The sequence below is a fragment of the Schistocerca nitens genome, chromosome 2 (genome assembly GCF_023898315.1).
Source record: "Schistocerca nitens isolate TAMUIC-IGC-003100 chromosome 2, iqSchNite1.1, whole genome shotgun sequence".
Lineage (NCBI taxonomy): Eukaryota > Metazoa > Arthropoda > Insecta > Orthoptera > Acrididae > Schistocerca > Schistocerca nitens.
The window spans coordinates 1,175,966,606-1,175,981,894 of record NC_064615.1 but is presented as its reverse complement, the minus strand read 5'-3'; the positions used below and the strand labels follow the sequence as shown (position 1 = coordinate 1,175,981,894).

The 15,289-nt window shown below is 38.8% G+C and overlaps 1 protein-coding gene across 1 annotated transcript in view; it reads left to right on the top strand.

Moving 5' to 3' along the window:
* Positions 1 to 15,289, top strand: part of LOC126235639 (Down syndrome cell adhesion molecule-like protein Dscam2) — a 167,781-nt gene that overhangs the window by 42,391 nt on the left and 110,101 nt on the right. Inside the window, exons 4-5 of the mRNA XM_049944352.1 lie at positions 2,782 to 2,937; positions 5,105 to 5,244. Coding sequence (XP_049800309.1) covers positions 2,782 to 2,937; positions 5,105 to 5,244 — 296 coding nt within the window. The remainder of the gene's footprint in view (positions 1 to 2,781; positions 2,938 to 5,104; positions 5,245 to 15,289) is intronic.

Sequence of the window (15,289 nt, the reverse complement as noted above, 5' to 3'; positions counted from 1 at the left end):
CCTGCCCTGAAATGAGAACCATCCTTCATGAAATCCTCCCCACTCCACCAAGAGTGTCTTTCCGCCATCCACCTAACCTTCGTAACCTATTGGTTCATCCCTATGAAATCCCCAAACCACCTTCCCTACCCTCTGGCTCCTATCCTTGTAACTGCCCCTGGTGTAAGACCTGTCCCATGCACCCTCCCACCATCACCTACTCCAGTCCTGTAACCCGGAAGGAGTACACAATCAAAGGCAGAGCCACGTGTGAAAGCACCCACGTGATTTACCAACTGACATGCCTACACTGTGAAGCTTTCTATGTGGGAATGACCAGCAACAAACTGTCCATTCACATGAATGGACACAGGCAGACAGTGTTTGTTGGTAATGAGGATCACCCTGTGGCTAAACATGCCTTGGTGCACGGCCAGCACAACTTGGCACAGTGTTACACCGTCCGGATTATCTGGATACTTCCCACTGACACCAACCTATCAGAACACCGGAGATGGGAACTTGCCCTTCAATATATCCTCTCTTCCCGTTACCCACCAAGCCTAAACCTCCGCTAATTTCAAGTTGCCGCCCCTCGTACATTACTTGTCACTCAACAACATCTTTGCCTCTGTACTTGTGCCTCGACTGACATCTCTGCCTAAACTCTTTGCCTTTACTATGTCTGCTTGTATCTGTATATGTGTGTGTGTGTGTGTGTGTGTGTGTGTGTGTGTGTGTGTGTGCGCGTGCTCGCAAGTGTGCACCTCTCCCTTTTTCCCCCTAAGCTAAGTCTTTCCGCTCCCGGGATTGGAATGACTCCTTACCCTCTCCCTTAAAACCCACATCCTTTCGCCTTTCCCTTTCCTTCCCTCTTTCCTGACGAAGCAACCGTTGGATGTGAAACCTTGAATTTTGTGTGTGTGTTTGTGTTTGTTTGTGTGTCTATCAACATGCCAGCACTTTCGTTAGGTAAGTCACATCATCTTTGTTTCTTGATATATTTTTCCCACGTGGAATGTTTCCCTCTATTATATTCATATATATATAAACAAAGATGATGTGACTTACCAAACAAGAGCGTTGGTACATTGATAGATACAATAACAAACACAAACACACACACAAATTTCAAGCTTTCGCTACCCACAGTTGCTTCATCAGAAAAGAGGGAAGGAGAGGGAAAGACGGAAGGATGTGTGTTTTACGGGAGAGGGTAAGGAGTCATTCGAATCCCGGGATTGGAAAGACTTACCTTAGGGGGAAAAAGGGACAGGTATACACACATATCCATCCGCACATATACAGACACAAGCAGATATATGGAAAGGCAAAGAGTTTGAGCAGAGATGTCACTCGAGGTGGAAGTACAGAGGCAAAGATATTGTTGAGTGACAAGTGATGTACGAGGGGCGGCAACTTGAAATTAGCGGAGGTTGAGGGCAGGTGGGTAACAGGAAGAGAGCATATATTGAAGGGCAAGTTCCCATCTCCAGAGTTCTGATAGGTTGGTGACAGTGGGAAGTATCCAGATAACCCGAACGGTGTAACACTGTGACAAGATGTGCTGGCTGTGCACCAAGGCATGTTTAGCCACAGGGTGATCCTCATTACCAACAAACAGTGTCTGCCTGTGTCCGTTCATGTGATTGGACAGTTTGTTGCTGGTCATTCCCACATAGAACGCTTCACAGTGTTGGAATGTCAGTCGGTAAATCACGTGGGTGCTTTCACACATGGCTCTGCCTTTGATCGTGTATACCTTCTGGGTTACAGGACTGGAGTAGGTGGTAGTGGGAGGGTGCATGGGACAGGTTTTACGCGGGGGGCAGTTACAAGGGTAGGAGCCAGAGGGTAGGGAAGGTGGTTTGGGGATTTCATAGGGATGAACCAAGATGTTACGAAGATTAGGTGGATTGCGGAAAGAGACTCTTGGTGGAGTGGGGAGGATTTCATGAAAAGTGTCTGTTCTTTCTCACTTTTTCATTAATTTTGTGCATCAAATTGCCAGGAATGACTGTAGGTTATTCACTTGGTTCCTGATCATGCACATTCTTACTCTTTATTTATTTATTCATTCATTCTTCTGTAGTCAGTTTTCATTGTATGGATGTGGCCATTTTACACACACACACACACACACACACACACACACACAAAGTACATAAGATAATGGAAAAAATAGGGTATACATAAGAAATTCCATACGTATCCACAATTTATCACTTCATTACGAAGTACAAGGTATTGTGGTCTTCATAAGCATACTCCATCCTCCTTATCCACTTTGAGATTGGTCTTTCTTATTTGTGTGTAATAATGTTACCATCTTTAGAAGCTTTCACCCATTTCACAACTGACAGACAGGATTCTCAGTCATAGGAAACATTTCAAATACTCACAAACAAACATAAGCATGCCAAATATTGAGGAAAATTTTGTAAAAAGAGTAGGTTAAAGCATAGGCTTTCACATAAAAATATAATAGCTAAGAGAATTCTACGTGTTTTATTTTTATTTCAAAATAGTTCTCATTTAAAATATATAAGCCATATTTGTCAACTTGTTGTTTTAAATTGTGATGCGTGGGTTCCATGTTTTACAGATTAAGCTGACTTGTCCTACAGTACAAGTATGCATCCTTCACATAATGTAAGGAAATGGGATATTTTATTGGGTGAGGAAGGACTAGTTTATGATGCTTCGTATGACATTTATTACATCAATTATAGTTGTAATGATGCTGACATTGTTGAGCTGTTGTTGTTATCCAGATATAGATTTCTCAATCTTTATTCACAGAGGTATTTATGCCTTCAGAACATATTACAAGAGATCAAAAGGTGGAACTGAGTAAACTTGATCACTTCTGCAACTACAGCATAGAAGTTCGAGCCTTCACAAGTAAAGGTGATGGTGTGGGCAGCCAACCTATCATCTGTGCAACACAAGAGGATGGTATGACACATGTTAGTTTCATCCAATTAATTATTTAATCTATGATGGTGATACTGAATTGCTTGAAACCATTTACTCAACATTATCTCCATTTTATCCTTTTAATCAGATTTCATAAATTAAAAGTACCAAAACATATATGTGTTAAAAGGAAGTTCACTTTAGAAAATCATTTATTTGAAAACTTAAAGAATATCAGAAAATCCTGAGTTGAATTCAAACAGTAGAATGAGAAAAGATGACCATTCACAATGCATTGGAGACTTTCAGTGTGTACAGTTAGAAAAGAACAATCTAGGGATAGCAGCTTTGCTTATGAACTTGCATTCTTTTTCAGGCAACACCAGACACACCCAGTTACTTTTTATATGCTTTCTATCGGTTCAATTTAGAGTGTTATAAGGGGAGTATTGCACATAAACCCATACTGCGAAAAACAATGGGATGAAGAGAATTAATGCAAAGAAAGCAACCTGTCCCTGCCATGAAGTGATCCTTGCTCTTTGTTCTGTGTGTGGCTCAGTGCAAGGATGTAGCCAAGGGAGGAGACCAGAGGCTCTGGAAATTGAAAGACATTCTGATTATCAATTGTATGATGAAAAAGCGATACACAATATCGATAGTTAGCAAGGCCAACATTAGATTTAAACTTTCTAAACATTTACAGCAATATTAGCTATTGCCATTACTATCTTAGCCAAGACCATTTGTTGGCCTTTCTTGGACTCATTGTTTTGTTAACCAGTTCAGTTCTTACTTGCAGCTGTATTTAATGCAAGTGCTACCATTTATTGTTTTTGTGCTGTGTACTGTTGTGATAGTTTCTAGTACGGATAAGTTTGTAACAAGAAAGAAGAAGAAAAGTGATCCTGATTCATTTGCTAGTGCTATGGGAAGTTAAAAATATGTACACTCTACTACAACTGCCTATTTACCTGTCTATAGTAGTTAGTCCATATTTGGAGACTGGTAGAACTTTGGAGTTGCAGTATTTCACATGACACTGAAGCAGTAAATAACATTACAAATAACATTAAATTAAAATCATTGGATAAAAATACACCTGGATTTGTCTTTGTCATACAAAAATTGTGTTGATCAACAAAAATATCAATATGGTTGCATTTCTTTACAAATTTTGCTCAATATTCTACCATTAGTAATCCAAATGGCAAACATTGCTGAATCTGGTAACGTGGACAATACTCAGTTATGAGAACCATTTCTGATTTGGAATGAGGTGGAGGAGTTAGTGGAGAGCGAAAGGGGTATGTGATGACAGTGCTTTCTATAATGGATCCATTTCCAAAATATTTTTTCAGTGGGCTGCTTGAATTCACCTGAGCTGACTGTGCCATGCATCCCTCCCTCCCCCCTTTTGTCCAAAATCTATTTACACTCCTGTAATACTATAAGAAGTCAACCTCATTAGCCAGTGGTCTTGTCAAAGAGGGCAGAGGAGCAGACAGATGTTCAGGGCACTCGGCAGTTGGGCTGCAGTAGCAGGACATTGTAGCTATGTGTGTTTTGTGCTTTCAAGATGGATACAAGTTTGTAAGTTAAGATCCTATGCTTGAGTTGTTTGTTTTGTGCTTCTTCACTGTTCAATGTCTCCTGTGTATGGGAAATGGGACTTGTTAATCACATCATTATTAATGAACCTTAAAATTCTTCAAACTTTTTGAGCACCAATTCACTGAAGTTTAGTGAAAAGAAATGATCATATGGCATTATTGTCCAGGAGACCCTTTCTGGGGTTGTTCGGCTGCCTGGTGAAATATTGGTAATAATGGTAGGGTACTTTTATTGGAACAGTTAAGGTATTAGTATTCCTTTCAGTCTCTGATACATAGCTTAGCTTCAAAAATGTGTTTCAGATTGTAGTTCAACACATGATTTGAAATGTGATACAATCTATTTAAATCTATAAATGTTCAAATTCTTATCTGCAAATTGTGCTTTGCAAATATAAATTCTTTGAGCATTGACAGATTCAGCTGCTCCTTTATGCATTTTCAAATGTATGTCAAACACATATCCAGTATTACTTTTGTTGCTTTATGATAAAAGTAAATTATTGTAGCAATGTATTTATTTTGTTGCTTATTAGATTGACACTTTTAAAATGCTTTTGGATAGTATAAGAGAGAGTAATTATATTTTACAGTACCAGGTGAACCGGAAAATATGAAGGTATTGGTGGCAGACTTAAGAACAATGCTTGTCTCGTGGTTACCACCACTATACCCTAATGGAAAAATCAAGCAGTACAGAATATACATGAGATCATTAGATGGAATGGCTCTGGTAAGTAAAGAACCTTATTTCATTTTTATTATATTTGTACCACAGTCTCTCGGTTTATGTACATACAGAAAGAGAGGAACAAGAAACTCTAGCATTATTCATACAGGGGAGAAAAGATGCAACAAGCTGAATTTGCGAGTCTGCCCATGAAATATCCAATGGCTGCAAAAAGAACCAAGTGAGTTCCAATCCAAACACAATTTTAATGTTATTAATAGACCCTAAGATGTGGGTTGTGTGTGACTATAACTTCTAGACTATGGATATTTTTTATTAATACTACAAACAATGGAAAATCCACGATGGAATGTAACAGTGTTATGAAAAGGAAAGTTGCTACTCGCCATATAGTGGAGATGCTGAGTCACAGATAGGCATGACAAAAAGACTGTCACAATATAAATGTTCAGCCATCAAGGCCTTTGTTGAAAATAGATGACCGACACATATACAAGCACACACGGAAATGCAGTTCACACACACGACTGCACCCTCTGCTAGGTAAAGCATTTATTTTCTTGGAATAACCCTTTTTAGGTTCAAACAAACTATTTTAGCATTCATGGAGTATTTTAATACAAAATATAGTGAACAGTAATATTAACTTGGATTTTTTTTTTGTAATTTTGACACAGTTATTCTAGTTTCCTTTAGAAAATAAACATTCAACTATTCCTTATATTAGGGGGGGGGGGGGGGGGGGGGAAGAGGTGCACAAACAGCCATGCTACAATGGCTTTAAGTCCTTTACTGAAAAATTCTTTTCATATGTCACTCACATAAAAATACACACTTGAGATGCATACCCATGTATGTCCACAGGCTATGGCCTATCACTACAACCAACAAGAAATTTTAAATTATATTGTGTTATTGCAGTCCTAAGTTAATCAAATTTCTAAGTTTTGTAAAATGAAACTTTTTCTGTTGCCTCTCATTGCAGTTTTGTAGGCTGAGAAACAACTCTCTACAGCACAAAAGGCCAATGATGCATATTTCATCAACACAATTGCTCGCAGCCTCCAATACAGTCCACCTTCAAACTTCTCCCCCGAATAATGGTGGACGCTTCCTCTGTATCTTCATATCCAAGATTCATCACAAAAATTTTCCTTAATTTAATAATGCATGCTGTATCAACTGAACGACATTTTCTTGCAGACACATCTGGAGCTTGGAGATCATGTCTACAGCATCTTTCAGTAGTAGAGATGTGTCCTCTAGTTGTTGGATTGCAACAGGTTGATGTTGAAAGTGAGCTCTTAAAAATGCCAACATTCTTGTCGTTCTTAAGGGCCATCTTGGCTTTTTCAGTAAAACTTGATTTACTCTTTGACCTTTTGGAAGTGTTCAGCATAATATAAAGGTGCCTTAGAGCCAGTTGCACCAACGTGTAAGTTTGGGTTCATGTGGGAGAGGTATGTTTCGAGCTATTTACGTAAAGGACAGAATATGGATTAGAACTTTGCGATATACTTTCTTAACTGAGAGTATGATTCTATTTACTTCAGGAAAATTATTTCTGACTTCCTGCACTAGATGTTGTAGGTCACGGGCAAGGCGGGTATAATGGAACATACCAGGATACAATTATTTCACTGTTGCTCCCTCTTTTAAGAAATTGGCAGCACATTCTGTCACCAACAGTAAAAATTTATCATCTCTATTTTTTACTGAACGTAGGATGCATTTGACATTCCTGACTTTGTGCACACTACAGTACTGAGATTCAACTTCTCCAGTTCTTTACACAGGTGTATGGATTTCGTGGTGCTGTGCAATTTCCCCACCATGACATTAACTATAAATCTGCCACAACTGTCAGCGGTCTCATTAACTGAAAGCCAAATGTAGTGGTCACCAACGTTTGTGTTAATATTGGCAATAGCCTTTCTAAAACCTTTTTCAAATCATTTTTGCACAATGGCATCTCATCTACTACACTGTGACTGCTCATACTATCCAGGAAGGCATTGAAATTGGGGCTCTTTAGCATGTTCCATTGCACATAAGCCAACACTGAAGCCTCATGCAAGTCTAGATTTACATGTCATAGAAAAAATTAATGGTTGAATAATTTCTTTGTTCTTCTTCCTAGTGGTGCTCATAATGTGAGCTGCAGAATGTTTCTGTTGAAGGAAATGTGGCTTTTTATCATGGCTTGTCTAAAATTAAAACAAACACTAAGAACATGGCATTAACTAAAAAGTAAAAATGTGATCATGTAAAACATCACTTTAATTGCATCATATATCTAAAAACAAAGATTCTGTAACTTACCAAACAAAAGCATTGGTACATTGATAGGGACAATAACAAACACAAACACACATACAAATTTCAAGCTTTCGCAACCCACGGTTGCTTCATCAGTAAAGAGGGAAGGAGAGGGAAAGATGGAAGGATGTGGGTTTTAAGGGAGAGGGTAAGGAGTCATTCCAATCCTGGGAGCAGAAATACTTACCTTGGGGGGAAAAAGGGACAAGTATACACTCGCACACACACACATATCCATCCGCACGTATACAGACACAAGGAGACACCGTCTCTAATGACCTCGTTGTCGACGGGACGTTAAACACTAACCACCACCACCACCACCACCACCACCACACAAGGAGACATATGTAAAGGCCTTTACATATCTACTACACTGTGACTGCTCATACTATCCAGGAAGGCATTAAAATTGGGGCTCTTTCCATATGTCTGCTTGTGTCTGTATATGTGCGGATGGATATGTGTGTGTGTGCGAGTATATAACTGTCCCTTTTCCCCCCCAAAGTAAGTCTTTCCGCTCTCAGGATTGGAATGACTCCTTTCCCTCTCCCTTAAAACCCACATCCTTTCATCTTTCCCTCTCCTTCCCTCTTTCCTGATGAAGCAACTGTGGGTTGCGAAAGCTTGAAATTTGTGTGCGTGTGTTTGTGTTTGTTATTGTCTCTATCAACGTACCAACGCTTTCGTTTGGTAAGTTACAGAATCTTTGTTTTTAGATATATTTTTCCCACGTGGAATGTTTCCCTCTATTATATTCACATCTTTAATTGAATCACATAGACATGTCAGTAAACTAAGTTTAAATTTTGATTTTAAAATCCAAGGGAAGATGACTAACAAGAAGACTGGTAGATAAAATGAATGATAAAAATAACTTGGGTTTACTTATCTGTTTTTGACAGGCTTGGTAAAAATTTACTTGGCTGTCAGTTATGAGATAAGTCTCTTCCCCAATCCAGTGATGGAAAATACCAGTGTTTGACAATTTCTGTTTGGGCAGAAAAAAACTAAACTTAGAGCACACAATTCAGAGTAAGTCAACACATCAAGCAACTTTACTTTGTAACTACAAAAATAAACATACTCAAGTGTCACTGATTTGTTCCTTTAATATACCTTTCTATTGCTTGACAGCATTTAAGTAAAGGCTGATTGAAGATATCCCAATGCAGCAGTGAGTGGACATTTTCTCAAAGTGATGACGTGGCAACTATGTGTCATACACAGTACTGATTTCAATTTGGGCTTTACTGTTATACCTTCAGAACTACAAAAATAAGAAGATTTAAGTGGCACTGATGCAGCAGTGTGCTGACACATTATTGAACTATAAGGACAAGCAGTACTGCACCTTACACATTCTTGATTTCAGTGCATTGTATAAATTTGTTTATCATGACTTTTCTTAAAATGTGAACTTCACATTATTGGTTTTCTTTAGCATTAATTCAGAAAATCTATTACAAAATTTTTTTTCTAAAAGAATCCTCTTTAGTGTCTACTTTTTTCTGTGAAGGAGCTGTTCAGCTCCATTAAGCCTTTAAGTATGATTTAGCCCTTTTTAGGTTAAAACCTTCAAATTTAGACCCTGTTAATGACATCTGATTTGGAACAGCATCTGTTGTTCAGTTTATGTCAGAGGTTTGTAAAAGTAGGAAACATTAAGTTCCAAGATCAAGCACTAAATAGGGATTTAAGCATGACAGGTGGAAATATGCAAAGCCATTCTTTATTACTCAGTACTAGGAACAGTAAAGGTATACCTGAGGGAGCAAATACATATATAAGAATCCACATCAAACTTAGTAACACTGCTTATTTTTACACATGAATTTCTTTATCATAAAATTTCAAAAATTAGTTTTCTGCAGTTCATTATCAATTTTTAAACCATGCATAAATGGCACACATTTGAAATTTGGCAAGCTTTTTGGTAACAAGGGCATTCCTGAAGTGCTTGACCTGGCATATAGGTACAGGTTCTTGTATGGTAGAAAGTACGAACTTTATAAAGCTTAAATTTGAAGTTTGACAATGCTACATTGTTTAGTATTTATCTGGCAGCCATCAATAGTGAATGCTCTTCACAGATTTCTAAATGTAGATAAAACCAGTAATTCTTACATGATGCAATACTTCCATTTGAAAGGTCCTAGTCCAACTAATATTAAAGCTGAGGTAGATTCTACTTTGGAGGAGTCTGCTCCTTAGTTTACAACAGTAAAACATTGGGCGACAGAATTTAAGTGAGACTGCAAGAGTTGCCAAAATTAACATGATAGTGATTAACTTAAGTCGGTGACCATGTCAGAAATTGTGAAGAAAATCCACAAAATGAAAGATGTCATAGATATTTCAGAAAGCATTGTGCATTGCACACTGACTGAAAATTTTCGTACATCCGTAGTTGAAATGGAGGACAGTGGGACGTCAGCCGGTATAAATTTATATTAAAAATGAAGAAATTCCTCCAGTTGTATTTCAGGTGTCGATTTTATTTTGGCAACTAGTTTCAACGTTGTAACAACGTCATCTTCAGGCCCATATACTTGTTGACATCAACTGCGTGCAGCTGATACTAGAAGTCAGTGGTGAGATACGGATGTGCTCTGTGTGGAAGATAGTTAGTAACCACCTTCCACATGGAACACGTCCATATCTCACCACTGACTTCTAGTATCAGCCATGCGCAGTTGACGTCAACAAGTGTATGGGCCTGAAGATGACGTGGTTACAACATTGAAACTAGTTGCCAAAATAAAATTGAAACCTTAAATACAGCTGGAGGAATTTCTTCATTTTTAATATATACTGAAGATTTGGACAAAAGAAAGCTGTACACAACATGGGTGCCATGTTTACTCACAATGGAACAAGAGAAGTGTCATTAGGATGTTTCAGTCCAATAAAGTTGAGTTTTTGTATCAATTCATAACCATAGATGAAACCTAGGTCCATCACTGTTCTGGTAGGTTTGTTGGTAGAGGAAGTGTAAACACTGAGTTTTTCACATAATCTCACACAAGAGTCACAGATGGTTAGGTTGGGAGAGTGTGGAGGTCATGACTTGAAATTCAACATCTGACTTTGCCATCAGAAGTCATGACTTACAGCAATTGCAAGCAGTAAGTCTTCAGCTTGTCATTTCTTTAAGATCTTCCAAATGGTTAGCTACGATATGCTCAGCTCTCTTCTTGTTCTGTTCATTGAGTTCTGTGGGGTAAGTACAAAACTCACCAGCATATGCCAACCATTCCTTCATTCACCGCATGTTGACCCACTGATTTCCTCTTGCAGTGGCATCTTCAAGCTTTTAACTGTGCATACCATCACCACAAATGGAATTGGCAATTGGTGGATCTTTGTTGAACTTTATTGTTAAGTGTCATTACACTCTTAAGCAGATGGATGTGAATGCCTTTCAAGCACAACATATGCTTTTTCAGTGTCTGTCACCATCTTGCCTGACTGCTTACCACTGTCCTCTCATGGCGGACATCTGAAGTGCAGCTGAACAGTACAAAACTTCCTGAGTTTTTCTGTATGAGTGTTGAGTTTTGTGATAATATGTTAGTTATGTAGTTACAGTGAATTTATGAAATTGCTCCAATCATTTATACTAACTTTGTACTATAAGGGACTAGTTTGTTATTCTAGTGGGAAGCTTATCCCAGCCCTCGGATTTTTAATTTTTTTTAGAGAAATTATGGTTTTCATAACATCAGAGCTTGGAAACAGGGAAGATTTAAAACTTGAGCAATTTCTCTCTGTCACACAAGGATTTATGAAAAATTCACTGAAGGATTCACATGTTGTTGTTGTAGTCTTCAGTCCTGAGACTGGTTTGATGCATCTCTCCATGCTACTCTATCTTGTGCATGCCTCTTCATCTCCCAGTATCTACTGCAACCTACATCCTTCTGAATCTCCTAAGTGTATTCGTCTCTTGGTCTCCTTCTACGATTTTTACCCTCCACACTGACCTCCAATACTAAACTGGTGATCCCTTGATGCCTCAGAACATGTCCTACCAACCGATCCCTTCTTCTAGTCAAGCTGTACCACAAACTTCTCTTTTCCCAATCCTATTCAACACTTCCTCATTAGTTATGTGATCTACCCATCTAATCTTCAGCATTCTTCTGTAGCACCACATTTCAAAAGATTCTGTTCTCCTCTTGTCCAAAATATTTATTGTCCATGTTTCACTTCCATACATGGCTACACTCCATACAAATACTTTCAGAAACCTCTTCCTGACATTTAAATCTATACTCGATGTTAACAAATTTCTCTTCTTCAGAAACGCTTTCCTTGCCATTGCCAGTCTACATTTTATATCCTCTCTACTTCGACCATCATCAGTTATTTTGCTCCCCAAATAGCAAAACTAATTTACTACTTTAAGTGTCTCATTTCCTAATCTAATTCCATCAGCATCACCCGACTTAATTCGACAACATTCCATTATCCTAATTTTGTTTTTGTTGATGTTCATCTTATATCCTCCTTTCAAGACACTATCCATTCCGTTCAACTGCTCTTCCAAGCCCTTTGCTGTCTCTGACAGAATTACAATGTCATCGGCGAACCTCAAAGTTTTTATTTCTTCTCCATGGATTTTAATTCCTACTCTGAATTTTTCTTTTGTTTCCTTCACTGCTTGCTCAATATACAGATTGAATAACACCGGGGAGAGGCTACAACCCTGTCTCAATCCCTTCCCAACCACTGCTTCCCTTTCATGTCCCTCGATTCTTATAACTGCAATATGTTTTCTGTACAAATTGTAATTAGCTTTTCGCTCCCTGTATTTTACCCCTGCCATCTTCAGAATTTGAAAGAGAGTATTCCAGTCAATATTGTCAAAAGCTTTCTCTAACTCTACAAATGCTAGAAACATAGGTTTGCCTTTCCTTAATCTATTTTCTAAGATAAGTCGTAGGGTCAGTATTGCCTCATGTGTTCCGATATTTCTACGGAATCCAAACTGATCTTCCCCGAGGTCAGCTTCTACTAGTTTTTCCATTCGTCTGTAAAGAATTCGCGTTAGTATTTTGCAGCTGTGACTTATTAAACTGATAGTTCAGCAATTTTCACATCTGTCAACACCTGCTTTCTTCGGGATTGGAATTATTATATTCTTCTTGAAGTCTGAGGGTATTTTGCCTGTCTCATACATCTTGCTCAGCAGATGGTAGAGTTTTGTCAGGACTGGCTCTCCCAAGACTGTCAGTAGTTCTAATGGAATGTTGTCTACTCCCGGGGCTTTGTTGTGACTCAGGTCTTTCAGTGCTCTGTCGAACTCTTCACACAGTATCATATCTCCCATTTCATCTTCATCTATTCATTCTCTTCCATTTCCAAAATATTGTCCTCAAGTACATCGCCCTTGTATAGACCCTCAATATACTGCTTCCACCTTTCTGCTTTCCCTTCTTTGCTTAGAACTGGGTTTCCATCTGAGCTCTTGATACTGATACAAGTGGTTCTCTTTTCTCCAAAGCTCTCTCTAATTTTCCTGTAGGCAGTATCTATCTGACCCCTAGTGAGATAAGCCTCTACATCCTTACATTTGTCCTCTAGCCATCCCTGCTTAGCCATTTTGCACTTCCTGTCAATCTCATTTTTGAGACGTTTGTATTCCTTTTTGTCTGCTTCATTTACTGCATTTTTATATTTTCTCCTTTCATAAATTAAATTCAATATTTATTCTGTCACCCAAGGTTTTCTACTAGCCCTCGTCTTTTTTCCTACTTGATCCTCTGCTGCCTTCACTACTTCATCCCTCAAAGCTACCCATTCTTCTTCTACTGTATTTCATTCCCCCATTCCTGTCAATTGTTCCCTTATGCTCTCCCTGAAACTCTGTACAACCTCTGGTTCTTTCAGTTTATCCAGGTCCCATCTCCTTAAATTCCCACCTTTTTGCAGTTTCTTCAGTTTCAATCTGCAGTTCATAACCAATAGATTGTGGTCACAATCCACATCTGCCCCTGGAAATGACTTACAATTTAAAACCTGGTTCCTAAATCTCTGTCTTACCATTATATAATCTATCTGATACCTGTCAGTATCTCCAGGCTTCTTCAAAGTATACAGTCTTCCTATATGATTCTTGAACCAAGTGTTAGCTATGATTAAGTTGTGCTCTGTGCAAAATTCTACCAGGCAGCTTCCTCTTTCGTTTCTTACCCCCAATCCATATTCACCTACTACGTTTCCTTCTCTCCCTTTTCCTACTGATGAATTCCAGTCACCCATGACTATTAAATTTTCATCTCCCTTCACTATCTGAATAATTTCTTTTATTTCATCATACATTTCTTCAATTTGTTCATCATCTGCAGAGCTAGTTGGCATATAAACTTGTACTACTGTGGTAGGCGTGGGCTTCGTATCTATCTTGGCCACAATAATGCGGTCACTGTGCTGTTTGTAGTAGCTTACCCGCATTCCTATTTTCCTATTCGTTATTAAACCTACTCCTGCATTACCCCTATTTGGTTTTGTGTTTATAACCCTGTAGTCACCTGACCAGAAGTCTTGCTTCTCCTGCCACCGAACTTCACTAGTTCCCACTATATCTAACATTGACCTATCCATTTCCCTTTTTAAATTTTCTAACCTACCTGCCCGATTAAGGGATCTGACATTCCACGCTCCGATCTGTAGAACGCCAGTTTTCTTTCTCCTGATAACGACATCCTCTTGAGTAGTCCCCGCCTGGAGATCCGAATGGGGGACTGTTTTTATCTCCAGAATATTTTACCCAAGAGGACGCCATCATCATTTAACCATACAGTAAAGCTGCATGCCCTTGGGAAAAATTAGGGCTGTAGTTTCCCCTTGCTTTCAGCCGTTCGCAGTACAAGCACAGCAAGGCCGTTTTGGTTATTGTTGCAAGGCCAGATGAGTCAATCATCCAGACTGTTGCCCCTGCAACTACTGAAAAGGCTGCTGCCCCTCTTCAGGAACTACATGTTTGTCTGGCCTCTCAACAGATACCCCTCCGTTGTGGTTGCACCTACGGTACGGCTATCTGCATCACTGAGGCACACAAGCCTCCCCACCAACGGCAAGGTCAGGTCCATGGTTCATGGGGGGGGGGGGGGGTTCACATATGGCACTGGAATCAGTAACAGCTCTGCCGTTGATCATTAGCATACAGTGGCATCAAACAGCTTTCTTATTAATTTTTTTGCAGTTAAAATTAATTTGTTATTTGAGTATGTTTTTCTAGTTTAACTATGGTGTCAAATGTTTTTCTGTATGTGCTCACATATTTAAGAAATTCTGGCTTTCAAATAACTTTGGCACCTCTATATGCAGTTTCTTCTTCCTAATACTAGACACTCTAATTCCTTTTGTTTCCCATGACGTACTTCTGTGGGACTCAGTCCACACTGTTACAAAAGCGAAGCATTAATAGAATATTCTCATGAATTCAGTTGAAAAGTTATTGTAGTAGTCATTTGTTGAAGTGTGTGCTGACTGACCACATTCTGAGGCTTATTTGTTTTTTAATAAACACCCCCACATTTTCTTGGCTGATGCAGATTGAATTTAATTTTGATAGCTGGCTCCATAAAAGTCTCTGTGCATCATAGATGCATCTACCACCAACAGTACCTCCATTTGCCTGCTGTGACATGTTCCACATTACAAAGTGCCTACCCTATAGTCTTGGCATGTGTTGGCACTGCATTTGCAAAGTAAAGTAGGGTAATGAATAACTCCTACATGTTTTAGGATGTATATTTAG